The following is a 13,020-nucleotide window of genomic DNA, read 5'->3' as shown; positions in this document are numbered from 1 at the left end:
TACATTTCTGGCCAGTGAATCATCAACTATATCATTTCCTTTTCTTTGCCCAATGTTGTTGTCTTTGCAGAAGCTACGTTCACATTGGCAATGTTAACTAACGAGTGCAAATCTCCCTTATCCAGCAAGTTTCCGTCAATAAATTTGGAAGCCTTTTCGGATCCATTCGTCGATAGAATTGCTCCAATAAATGCGTTCAAGACGCTGGCAAAAATCGTGGTTTCACCATTTATATGGCCATCTTTCAAGGGATCCCTCATTTTCCAAAATATGAAGGGTCCCAGATTATGTGATTTGATAAATGCGCATGCTGTGTTCTTGGATGTTAATTCCTTAGCGAATTTTGTTCCCAGATTGCTGAATTGAAGGGGAAATGGCCCGTTTTCGCGGGCTTCCGTGGGCGGATCATTCTTCAACGAGTGAATAGATGTTTGCAGTTTGAGAAACTGCGCTCCTAACAGGCTTAGTTTTTCATTGTACGGCTTTGAGCCGTGTGCAAACGATTTATGGGTTAAGCACTGCAAAATCAGTTCGTTCGATAAATTTATCCCGTACTTGGGCAATTGCAGTATGGATCTGACTTCATCCTGATATTCATTTGCCTGAACTTCGGTGAAGAGTATCCCACTAGGGTTTTTCAAATACGATTCTGGATCTCGTCTCAAACCATTAATTCTCGGACCCTTATGAAGATATATAACAGTTCTGACACTCTGTAAATTGCACTTTAAAGCAGCTACAGGTCTCCGCAAGGAACATGATATCGACGTCATGCTATTCAGTGATTTCCGGGCTTTCCCACTCTACACTTTTCACCCAACTGTTGCTGTTTTATTCTCGCTCATGTTCATAGTGTATGTACGTTTTCCAACACTTTCCGTAGCTTAAGATCGGAAAAAAATAAACCCTAATTCTTTTTTTTCAAGGACCTCACTATCAGGGCATCTATCGAAATTAGTTAGGACTCTAACGTCAAATATTTAACCCCTTAAATTCCGTAAGCTCTATACTTAGGGCTCTAACTGCTGCATATTTACTCTTCATCAATTGGTGGGGCCTTGAGGCGACCCTCTGCGCTCTTTGTGTGCAGGGAGTTGACGGTCAACCCCCTGCACACCCCGCCCCCGGGCGGGCCCCCCCGGCCTCTCCTTCCATTTTGCGGTAACCCCTTTGTGCGACAGCAGCTTATCAAGGTACCTGGATCAAATCATAAGAATTGATCTACACACGATGAGATGGGGCATTGAGAGATATTTTTAGTCAGAGTATATCACCACAGCTGGGCAGATATATGCAGGTTACTGGTCAAACCTTTTTATCTATTCGAAACAAAAGTTCAAGAGGTTTTGTTCGGGTATAAAGCAAGAGACACAGTAGCACAGTAACACGCAGTAACAACAATAGAAAGTAGTAAAACAATCGAACGGTCGAACCTAAAATGTCAGAGGAAGACGATCACTGGAATTTAGTTAGATTACGTAAATTACGTAAGGGAAAAGAGGAAGAAGAGGAGTCATCGAAATCGGAAATATCGTTGGATAGTTTGCATGAAAGCTCTTTCGCGGGAGAGGATGACGACGACTTCGACGCAGATGTCCTATCAAACACTAGCAGCGAGGAATCTACACAGATGAATCGTATCTATGATTTTAGGACATCTGATGGATTTAATAGCGGTGTAGGCAATACTGATCAAACCACGGTTTCTACTATTTCAGAGTCCTTTGACACCTTGTCAGGTTCAAAGATTGGCGGGACAGTATTGCCGAGCTTTGAAGGTTCCAAATTAAAGGATAGTACGCCTGAGACGTCTAGGAGAAGGGATTCTGGCTTACAGATGGATGATATCATAGATATAAGCGAGAACAAGCCGAATAAACTGAAGATGTGGCATGTTATCATGTTGTCCTCACTGCTTTCCATGACTTTTTCATACCTAGCCGTTGAATACTCCCTAACTGGTGATGTTTTTGCAGGTTTTAAATCGCAGCAGCTATTACGTGATAACGAAAGGAAACTGTTGTACAGTAACATTGATTTTGTTAATAAAAGATCCTACGATTCAACAAGTGACTCTTTGAGTCAGTGGGCTCCTTCGGGAAAGTACTACGTTGACTTCGACAACCATATCGCATATCCATTGAAGGATAATGATTTAATGGGTTGGAAAAGATACAAAACGAATTTGGTTATTTTTTGGTATACATCGAAGGCTCGGATGAGGGATGGCTGGCATAAGAGAATCGTCAAAATAAACGGGGGAAGGATGAAATTACATGCATTTGTCAAGAGAGCCTTTAGGTCCACTCTTGACAACCTGAAGTTATTTCATACAGAACAGAAACGCCATTGGCAAAAGCTCTTTGCGTTGTTTCAAAGTAAATATAAGCAAATTTCTCCACGTCTTGGGAAGTCCTTCAAACATTCTTGTCGAAAAGCAAAGCAATTCGGGTCAAGCTCCAAACTTCAACTACGCAAACTTCGCTTCGACTCTGTGAAGCCATTCCGTGCTTTCAAATTCAAGGTCCGTGAAGATACCAATTGGTTTATCAAGCAACTGAAACTGTTTGCATTGAAGTTTAAGCATTTGAAAATTGGCAAATCAGTATCAAAATACAAGAAAAAGAGCTACTTCAAATGCAAACATTAGATCCCCCTTAAAACCAACAGAGAGGAGAAAATATAGGAAAAGAAGAAAAAACAGTCTGGGCGGGGGGTTGCTTATCATTTCTTCAAGTTTCTTTTCTTTTAGTTCGGTTTTCTTTTTCTTTTTGAGAATAGGAAAGATGCATCTCTTCCACCTTTATCCAATTACTTTCACAATATCAGCTATTCATCATCTCTTCTTCTTTTTTATTACCTATTATTCGGTTAATTTTTTACACCTACATTTACATATTCTTTGAAGCTTTTTATGAGTTAAATATTTCTTTTGTTTTACTAACGGCCAAGCGTCGAGCTTTCAGTACATATTATTAATCATCTCCAGGTTATCATTATGTAATTTGCTGAAGTGACCCTTAAACATCACGCAACACGGATCTTTAACAGAAATATGGACGAAAAAAAGAAAATAAAACAGAAAAATAAGCTCAAAACGGATAGAGAGGTCTGCATCAGTACTGGAGCGAAAACGGTTAAATTTATTTAGCAAGCGTGGAACAATTACTTCAATTGGACAGGCCGTTTGTTCGAAAGAAACATAAATAAAAGGAGCCATTTTTTTTCTTCGAACAAATACAACGAAAAGACAAGTTGGATATTGCATAATTGTGCCATGTCCGATGCTAATCCGTCTATTTCTAACACACATTCTACAAGAGACGGTAGTGATTTTTCTCGATCAAGCCAGGCGCCATCATTAAGCTCCTCTTCAAATACTTCCACCACTACAACTACAGACTCTTCGTCAGCTTCTCCTTCCTCTTCCTCCCCCTCGGCAACGGAGTTAACCAGCATTCGTCCCATTGGAATAGTTATCGCTGCTTATGATTTCAATTATCCTATTAAGAAAGATAGTTCTTCGCAACAACTATCTGTACAACAAGGAGAAACTATTTACATACTGAATAAAAATTCGTCTGGATGGTGGGATGGACTAGTCATTGACGATAGTAATGGGAAGGTTAATAGAGGCTGGTTTCCTCAAAACTTCGGAAGACCCTTAAGAGATAGTCATGCCAGAAAGCATAGTCATCCGATGAAAAAATATAGTTCCAGCAAAAGCTCAAGACGAAGTAGCTTGAACAGCTTGGGTAATAGTGCATATTTGCATGTACCCAGAAATTTGAGCAAAAGTAGAAGGGGAAGTTCCAACTTGTCAGCGTCTTTAGTAAATCCCCATAATTTAGAAGCGAGTTCCGGCCACAATAATGTCGTATCAATGAATAATTCTAGTACGTTTTCCGCTCCAAATGATGCTTCCCATGCAACCCCTGAATCTTCTAACTTCAATTCCAATACCAGTTTTTCTCAGGATAGAGCAAATAGTGCAGACGGACTGTCTGAAACAAATACAAACACGACTATGAATGATAAAGATATCAATATTCTAACATCTGACGAAAAAGCAGGCCTCACACCAACTCACGAAGTTCACGAAGACACTATAAAAATATTACCATTAGAAGAGATAGAGATGATTATAAATGGAATACACTCTAATACTGCCTCCACTTGGTCCCCTATACCGATGATAACGAAAACTTCTGATTGCAGATTGGTATACTATAATAAAGAACTTGATATATATTGTTCAGAATTACCCTTGATTTCCAATTCAATTATGGATTCCGATGATATTTGTGATAATGAACCAAAATTTCCCCTTGATGACCATTTAATTAACCTATACACTAGAGATCTGAGGAAAAATGCGAACATAGAGGATAATTCTACTAGATCGAAACAAATGGGATATAATCAGAGCAAGCTCGGCCCTTCGATAAAAGAGCAGGACTCAAAGCAACAGCCTGATCATAAAAATGATGATGATAATGATAATGACGAAAACAATAAAAACGAATTCAACGAGGCTGGACCTTCATCATTAAATTCATTATCTGCTCCCGACTTAACACAAAATCAATCAAGAACCTTTCCAAATCGTTCTTCTATATTGGCCAAGAGTGATATATTTTATCATTATTCAAGAGACATTAAATTATGGGCAGAGTTACGAGACTTGACAGTTTATTATATCATTACAGCCCACAAAATGTTTCTTAAGAAGAATCGTCTAAGCTTCACTAAATACTTCGATTTAATATCGGACTCGATAGTTTTTACACAATTGGGTTGTAGACTGATGCAACATGAAATCAAAGCTAAAAGTTGCAGTAAAGAAATCAAAAAGATTTTTAAAGGTCTAATCTCCTCATTGTCGAGGATAAGTATTAATTCTCACTTGTACTTTGATTCAGCATTCCACAAGAAGAAAATGGATACGATGAATGATAAAGATAACGATGACCAGGAAAATAATGCTTCTAGAGAGGACGCAGATGAAAACAAAAGTGAAGGAGGTAATATGCACGACCTTGTTTCAGTTCCTTTATCTGGCAAACGTAATGTCAGTACCAGTACAACGGATACTTTAACACCAACGAGATCATCATTTAGTACAGTCAATGAAAATGATGTGGAGAACTTCTCGTCTTCGGGTCCAAGAAATAGTGTCAATTCTATAGTAACTCCGAGGACCTCCTTAAAAAACTCTACCTTAGAGGATTTCTCACCGTCCAATAAAAACTTGAAGTCGATAAAGTCAATTTACGAAATGGTTGACTTGGACTTTTCTAAATTTCTGAGACATGTTCAACTACTCTATTTTGTGTTACAGAATTCAGTTTTTTCAGATGATAATACCTTACCACAATTGCTCCCAAGATTTTTCAAGGGGTCATTTAGTGGTGGTTCCTGGACGAATCCATTTTCAACTTTTATTACTGACGAATTCGGTAATGCATCAAAAAATAAGGCTGTTTCATCGACCGAGGTGACTGCTTCATCTTCCAAAAATTCCTCAATATCGAGAATCCCACCAAAGATGGCGGATGCCATTGCTTCCGCATCGGGCTATAGTGCAAATTCAGAGACAAACTCTCAAGCCGATCCGAAAGCGAGCACGACTGTATCTGGTTCAGTGTTTACACCTTTTAACCGTCCTTCCCATAATAGAACGTTTTCAAGAGCAAGAGTTTCAAAAAGAAAGACAAAATATCCATTAACTGTGGACACTCTGAATACAATGAAGAGAAAATCCTCCCAAATCTTTGAGAAGTTAAACAATGCTACAGGTGAGCACTTGAAGATCATAAGCAAGCCCAAAAGCAGAATTAGAAATTTGGAAATAAATTCAAGCACATATGAACAAATAAATCAGAACGTTTTATTATTGGAGATACTGGAGAATTTGGATTTATCAATTTTCATCAATTTGAAAAACTTAATCAAGACTCCAAGCATTTTATTGGATTTGGAAAGTGAGGAGTTTTTAGTTCATGCAATGTCATCAGTTTCCTCAGTATTAACAGAATTTTTTGACATAAAACAGGCATTTCATGACATCGTCATTAGATTAATAATGACTACACAACAAACAACCTTGGATGATCCCTACTTATTTTCCTCTATGAGATCAAATTTCTCTGTCGGACACCACGAACCTTTTAAGAACATTGCAAATACTTCCTTGGTCAAGGGACCTCTTCATAAAAAAAATGAACAGTTGGCGCTCTCATTATTCCATGTACTAGTAAGTCAAGATGTAGAGTTCAATAACCTTGAGTTTTTAAACAATTCCGACGATTTTAAGGATGCGTGTGAAAAATATGTCGAGATTTCCAATCTTGCCTGTATTATAGTTGATCAGCTGATTGAAGAAAGAGAGAATTTACTGAACTATGCCGCAAGAATGATGAAGAATAACCTTACTGCAGAACTACTGAAAGGCGAGCAAGAAAAATGGTTTGATATCTATTCTGAAGATTACAGTGATGAAGAATCTGAAAATGATGAGGCTATTATCGACGATGAATTAGGATCCGAGGAATATACTGAACGTAAGGCTGCGAACATAGAGAAAAATCTTCCATGGTTTTTAACCTCGGACTATGAAAGCAGTCTTGTGTACGACTCTAGGGGAAAGATTCGCGGAGGGACAAAAGAGGCATTGATTGAACATTTGACCAGTCATGAGCTTGTGGATGCAGGTTTCAACGTTACTATGCTGATAACTTTTAGGAGTATATTAACTGCAAGGGAGTTTTTTTATGCCCTCATTTACAGGTATAATTTATACCCTCCCGAAGGATTAAGCTACGATGATTACAACATTTGGATAGAAAAGAAATCAAATCCAATCAAATGCCGTGTGGTCAACATTATGAGGACATTTTTGACTCAATATTGGACGAGAAATTATTACGAGCCTGGTATACCTCTGATCTTAAATTTCGCCAAGATGGTTGTATCTGAGAAGATACCGGGGGCAGAAGATCTCCTGCAAAGGATAAACGAAAAACTAATAAATGAAAATGACAAAGAGGCAGTGGACTTTAAGCAACAGGATGTATTGCCAGTAGCCGTTCCAACGGCGAAACGTGACAACAAATCGCCGATACATCTGTCTTCGTCCGCTTTGCCATCTTCTGCCTCTTCCGCATTTTTTAGATTAAAAAAATTGAAGCTTTTGGATATTGATCCGTATACATATGCTACACAATTGACTGTACTTGAACATGACCTGTACCTTAGAATCACAATGTTCGAATGCTTAGATAGGGCGTGGGGTACAAAATACTGTAATATGGGTGGTTCTCAAAACATTACGAAATTTATAGCAAATGCTAACACACTGACCAACTTTGTCTCTCATACGATTGTAAAACAGACAGATGTTAAAACACGTTCCAGATTAACGCAGTATTTTGTCACCGTTGCGCAACACTGTAAGGAGCTGAATAATTTTTCTTCAATGACCGCCATCGTTTCTGCCTTGTATTCCTCTCCAATCTATAGATTGAAAAAGACATGGGATTTAGTTTCCACGGAATCGAAACACCTTTTAAAGAATTTGAACAACCTTATGGATTCCAAGAGGAATTTTGTAAAGTATAGGGAGCTGTTGCGGTCGGTAACAGATGTCGCATGTGTCCCCTTTTTTGGCGTATACCTATCCGATTTAACGTTTACATTTGTTGGAAACCCGGATTTTCTCCATAATTCAACCAACATAATAAATTTTAGCAAGAGGACTAAGATTGCTAATATTGTAGAGGAAATAATCAGCTTTAAAAGATTTCACTATAAACTGAAACGACTGGATGATATTCAGACCGTTATAGAGGCATCCTTGGAAAATGTTCCGCACATTGAAAAGCAGTATCAGTTATCATTGCAGATGGAACCTAGATCAGGAAATACAAAAGGTAGCACACATTCTGCCACAGCAAGTGGTACCAAAACCGCAAAATTTCTAAGCGAATTTACGGATGATAAAAATGGCAGCTTCTTGAAACTCGGCAAGAAGAAACCTCCTTCCAGATTATTTCGATAAAAGTTGATATACTACACCGGTCAAAAAGAACTTTAGCTTTCTATTTGTTTTTGTTACGCTCACTTATTCAAGATGGCTGCTTTTTTTTATACTCTTCGTGACTATATTTAATTATACAGGAAGAATTTTTTTTATCTTTGAAGGTTTTTGAGTGTTTCATTAGCAGCTCTTTTTTAATAAAGTTCGCTTTTTTTTATATATATACATTTATATATTTTATGACACCAGGTCAAGTAAGTTATTGATCCAGCTTAATTTTTGAATCGTGAATTGGAAGAAACTCGATATCCTCAAAAATGCTGACATTCACCGGAAACTTGTTACCCGAACTCGCTTACCTGTGATTTTTCAGATCAAGCAAATAGAAGAAGATTATGTATGGTAAGTGTGCCAGACGCCAAATGAAAAGAAAATAGACGTGTAGTGATCATATTTAAGGAACAAGAACAACCTTACCAATTCAATGTTTAAACAACTGTCACAAATTGGTAAGAACCTGACTGATGAATTAGCTAAGGGTTTAGCCGATGACATAAGCTCTACCTCATCGGAACAACAAATTGAGGATGATAAAAGTGGCTTGCCAAAAGAAATACAAGCGAAATTAAGGAAGTTTGATAAGTACGAACAAAAATATCCTTTGTTACTTTCGGCTTACAAAAATGAAAAATTAAAATCCGAAAAGTTTGAGGCTGTCGGAAAGATCCTAGCGGAAAATACACCCATTTCGAATATTGATGATGCAGTTGATACGTTACCAGCTTTTTTTCAAGATCTAAACAACAAAAATAGCTTATTAAATGAAGAGATCAAGAGATTAACAAAGCAGAATTCTGAGGTGGTGCCAGAAAGTGTCTCTGGGGACACTCTAAGAGATAAAGAGGAAGAATTTCTGAAAAAAGAGCAAGATTATAAAAATGAGATAGACGTCCTAGAAAAGAATATAAATGCTCTGAATAATGAATCGGCTATTTTACAGAAGGATAAAGATATCACCATTTCAGATTTAAGAGAACAAGTAGCAGCATTGGAAAGTCAGTTAAAGGAAGAGAGAGAGAATAGAAAACGAGATGATAAGGAATTTTTTTCCAAATTAAAAGAAGACTTAGCTGCCAAGAATCACTCCCTTGAAGGTAAACAATTGAAAATAACTGAATTAGAGGAAAGGTTGACATCAAATAATGCCATAATGGAAGAGGGCTCCTCGAAGTTGACAGAATTGAACACTACTTTGAAGAAAAAGGAGGAGAAGCTAAATGATCTGGAAAATCGCTTGAAAGATGCTTCAAATACCATGGCATTTAATCAAAATGTTGGAAACAATAATAGAAGGAAAAAAAACAGAAACAAGGGAAAGAAAAACCGGGGAAGTGCAAGTGTCTATGATGCAAATAAGGAGGAAACCCCTGATAACGTAATTAATTTTGAAGAATACGAAAAAATCAAGGAAGATTTGCAGGCCTTGCAAGAAAAATACGAGGATTGTGAAGACTGGAAACAGAAATATGAGGAAATAGAAAGAGAAATAAAGAACGCTAAAGAACTGGAAAACTCACAGCTCGAAAAATCAGCAAAAGAACTCGAAAATTTGAATGTCAAGTTAACTGAAACGAAGAAGTCCTTGAAAGAAAAGAATTCAGAATTGGAAGAAGTGAGAGACATGCTAAGGGTTGTAGGAAACGAACTCGTAGATGCCAAAGACCAGATAAAAGAATCTACTAATAAGCAATTTGAAGAAGTAAAAGCTGTTAAGCTGGAGCTCGACAATTTGCGTCACAAAAATGCATCCATGATCGAGGCCTACGAAACTAAAATTATTGAGTTGAAAAATAAAATAGATTCACTAAATAAGGAAGCGGAGCACTTGAAAACCTCAAGCGCCGAAAAAGAAGAAGAGCATGCTGTATTACAGAAAAAAGTGGCTAAATTGAATGAAGAGATATCTCAACTTACATGTGAGAGGTCAAACCTAACAAAGGAACTCACTTCCTTGAGGATCTCTTATAAGCAGAAGGACAAAACTGTGGGTTACTTGGAGGAGCAGGTTAAACAATTTAGCGAGCAAAAGGATGCAGCTGAAAAATCAACAGAACAACTCCAAAAAGAAAACGTTAAAATGTCTAATAAGCTGGACTTACTAAAAAAGGAAAACGAAACCCTGCATAATGACATTGCAAAGAATGGTAATTCTTACGAAATGTATCTGAAAGAAAATGGTAAACTATCTGAGAGGTTAAATATTTTGCAAGAGAAATATAATACATTGCAAAATGTGAAGAGTAACTCGAATGAACATATCGACACTATCAAACGCCAATGTGAAGAATTAAATGTCAAATTGAAGGAGTCAACTAAAAAGATTTTATCTTTAGAAGATGAGTTGAGCGAGTACACCAACATTGTTCAGGACAAAACTAGGGAAGCGAACACCCTAAGGAGATTGGTCTCGGATAGTCAGGTGGATGATTCGGGAAAACAAAAAGAGCTGGAAAACAAAATAGCCTATTTGACTGATGAGAAGAGTAAATTGGAGGCAGAATTAAATTTACAAACATCAAGAAAAGCCAGTGAGTTACAAGAATGGAAGCATAATGCAGCCGAGTTAAAATCGGAAATACACGCACTGAAGCTTCGCGAAAAAGAATTAAAATCAGAGGTGAAGGCATTGAATCTTGCTAATAGTAATATCAAGCGCAAAACTCAGGCTACATCAGATGATTCTACTCAGTTAGAGCAGATTACACTCAATTTGAAACTCGCATTAGCTAGGGCTGATGAAAAAAATTCCGAGCTGCAATCAACTAATGAGAATCTTATGAATTTGAATAATGAACTTAATAAGAAACTTGATCGACTGCTGAAGAATTATCGTTCGCTGTCCTCCCAATTGAGTACTTTGAAGGAAAGACAACACAGTGATAATTCAGGAGGGGTCAGTAGATGTAGTTCGCTTAGTTCTTCAACTAACGGAAACGGCAATCCCTTATCAGCCAATGACTCTCATCCGCCCACGTTAGCCGAAATACAATCAGCAGGTCCATTAGAATTGAACTCCGAGAAAAATGAAAAAATTGCATATATAAAAAATGTTTTGTTGGGATTCTTGGAGCATAAGGAACAACGGAATCAATTGCTACCTGTCATTTCCATGTTATTGCAGCTGGATAGTACTGATGAAAAAAGACTTATCATGTCTCTGAAGTAAAAATGTAATTGAAAATGGAGCATATATATATACATATTAAAGCAACTGTTTTTTCTTAAGAGAATAACGATGTTGATCCATGCCTATATATAAAATATGAAAGCAATTTCTTCACAAAGAACAATGAATTATCTCCTTTCTTGAAAGTTAGGACAAGAATTCCTTAATGTAATCGATTCCGCCGACACATTGAGAAACTGTTGACTGATCGTCACCTATTAGTTGATTGATTTTAATGGCCAGATCGACGGTTTTTTCTGTTGAATCATGTTCTAATATCAATCCTGTTTTTGATTTGTTCCAGTTTACCACGTTCTGGAGAATTTCTTGCTCAGTTGTTGGAGAATTGTTCAGGAGAAGGCTCCAATCAAAAGTGTCATGATCCCATAAAACAGCTTGTAAACCGAATTGCCTTGTGATTGCCCTTACTCTGTCGTCTATTCCACCATAGGGGGGTCTGAACCATTTGGGTGTATGACTGCCGGTAGCATTCATTGCCCAAATGGACCATTCAATTTGGGCTATGATCTTTTCATTTGAGATGTTTGGCAAATATGCGTGAGACCAAGTATGTGAGCCGATCAAATGCCCCTCTCTTTGCATTCTATGATAGATTTCCGGGTGTTGGACAATATTGATGCCTAAATTGAAGAATGTGGATTTATGCTCCAGTTGATCCAACAGTTTGGTAGTAGAAGGAGAAGGCCCATCATCGAATGTTTGAGAAAGCTTGGAGCATGTATATACATCATCGTGCCCAATACAATGATGGCAATCGAAAGAACACGACTCTCTTGGAACAAGATTGCAATGGTTTTGATCGTATGGCTCATAATCAGGAATTCCATCAAAATTAATAAAATCTAAAGGAATGTAAGGAGGGTCTAATCCTGGCCATTCCTTCAATCCGGTAAATGCAGTAAGCCAGTCTGGGAAAGGAGTTTTTGTAGCGGCTCTTTCCAATACGGGAAATTGAAAATCTATCTGTTTCAAACCCACTGGATTAGCTTCTCCCTGAACAAGCTGGCTTACGCAAAAAAGCCCGATGATACTTTGTAAAGTAACTCCATTTAACTGCATTTTCATTTTTAGTTCGTATTTCGTGGAAATACCAACAATCTTTTTGAATTATTTTATCTATTCTCCTTCTTCAACTTAATGATAAGGAATTATCACAAAGAGAATAAGCATAAATAAGAGTTGAACTTTGACAACTACTACAGAAAGAACGGTCGGTAATGCGTCACAAAATCGCATAACCAAACATTTCCTGACGCATTGTAGAATATTACCCGCACGGTGAGAAAGTTACCCGCAAGATATCCTTTAATTCGAAAAGCAATTATAATCAAGCGCTCCATTGACCCGACTTTGGAAGCTGCCGGATCGATGGAGAGCACTAAAGGAAAAATGGAACGATGGAAAACCGCATAAATCAGCGGACATAAAAATAACAGCCGAAAACCAAATTCAGTGTTATCTTGCTTGCTCTTCCTTTTTTGGATTCCTTTAGGCCGTTATTGCAGGTGGTAGATGGCAAAACGTATATACGTAAGTTATAGTCAAAGTAATACAATCTATTATGCGCACTGACGAAAACTTTTTCCACTGCACAAAAAGAAAGCGCATCATCAAGATAATTAATTAACTTGGCTGCTCGTGATGAGCCATCCCTAAATATGACTAATTTCGAGTTTAACCTCCAGGATCTGTTGATTATTGTGTAGGAGTAAAAAAACATATATAAAGCTACATA

At 37.5% G+C, this 13,020-nt stretch overlaps 5 protein-coding genes across 5 annotated transcripts; 3 read left to right on the top strand and 2 right to left on the bottom strand.

The window, feature by feature from the left end:
* Positions 1–26: 26 nt before the first annotated feature.
* MRPL15 (mitochondrial 54S ribosomal protein mL57) lies at positions 27–773 on the bottom strand (the record flags this gene model as incomplete). Its single annotated transcript, XM_056229933.1, has 1 exon — positions 27–773. The coding sequence occupies one exon, from the start codon at positions 771–773 to the stop codon at positions 27–29; it is 747 nt and encodes a 248-aa protein (XP_056083903.1).
* Positions 774–1,438: 665 nt separating this feature from the next.
* ATG39 (Atg39p) lies at positions 1,439–2,650 on the top strand (the record flags this gene model as incomplete). Its single annotated transcript, XM_056229932.1, has 1 exon — positions 1,439–2,650. One exon carries the CDS (start codon positions 1,439–1,441, stop codon positions 2,648–2,650), a length of 1,212 nt encoding a protein of 403 aa, XP_056083902.1.
* Positions 2,651–3,277: 627 nt separating this feature from the next.
* On the top strand, positions 3,278–8,059 carry CDC25 (Ras family guanine nucleotide exchange factor CDC25; the record flags this gene model as incomplete). Its single annotated transcript, XM_056229931.1, has 1 exon — positions 3,278–8,059. One exon carries the CDS (start codon positions 3,278–3,280, stop codon positions 8,057–8,059), a length of 4,782 nt encoding a protein of 1,593 aa, XP_056083901.1.
* Positions 8,060–8,522: 463 nt separating this feature from the next.
* IMH1 (Imh1p) lies at positions 8,523–11,264 on the top strand (the record flags this gene model as incomplete). Its single annotated transcript, XM_056229930.1, has 1 exon — positions 8,523–11,264. One exon carries the CDS (start codon positions 8,523–8,525, stop codon positions 11,262–11,264), a length of 2,742 nt encoding a protein of 913 aa, XP_056083900.1.
* A 147-nt stretch (positions 11,265–11,411) lies between these two features.
* On the bottom strand, positions 11,412–12,350 carry CDA2 (chitin deacetylase CDA2; the record flags this gene model as incomplete). The annotated part of the gene is made up of 1 exon (XM_056229929.1): positions 11,412–12,350. The coding sequence occupies one exon, from the start codon at positions 12,348–12,350 to the stop codon at positions 11,412–11,414; it is 939 nt and encodes a 312-aa protein (XP_056083899.1).
* Positions 12,351–13,020: the final 670 nt, after the last annotated feature.

This window comes from Saccharomyces kudriavzevii (assembly GCF_947243775.1).
Source record: "Saccharomyces kudriavzevii IFO 1802 strain IFO1802 genome assembly, chromosome: 12".
NCBI lineage: Eukaryota > Fungi > Ascomycota > Saccharomycetes > Saccharomycetales > Saccharomycetaceae > Saccharomyces > Saccharomyces kudriavzevii.
This window is presented reverse-complemented; position numbering and strand designations above follow the sequence as displayed.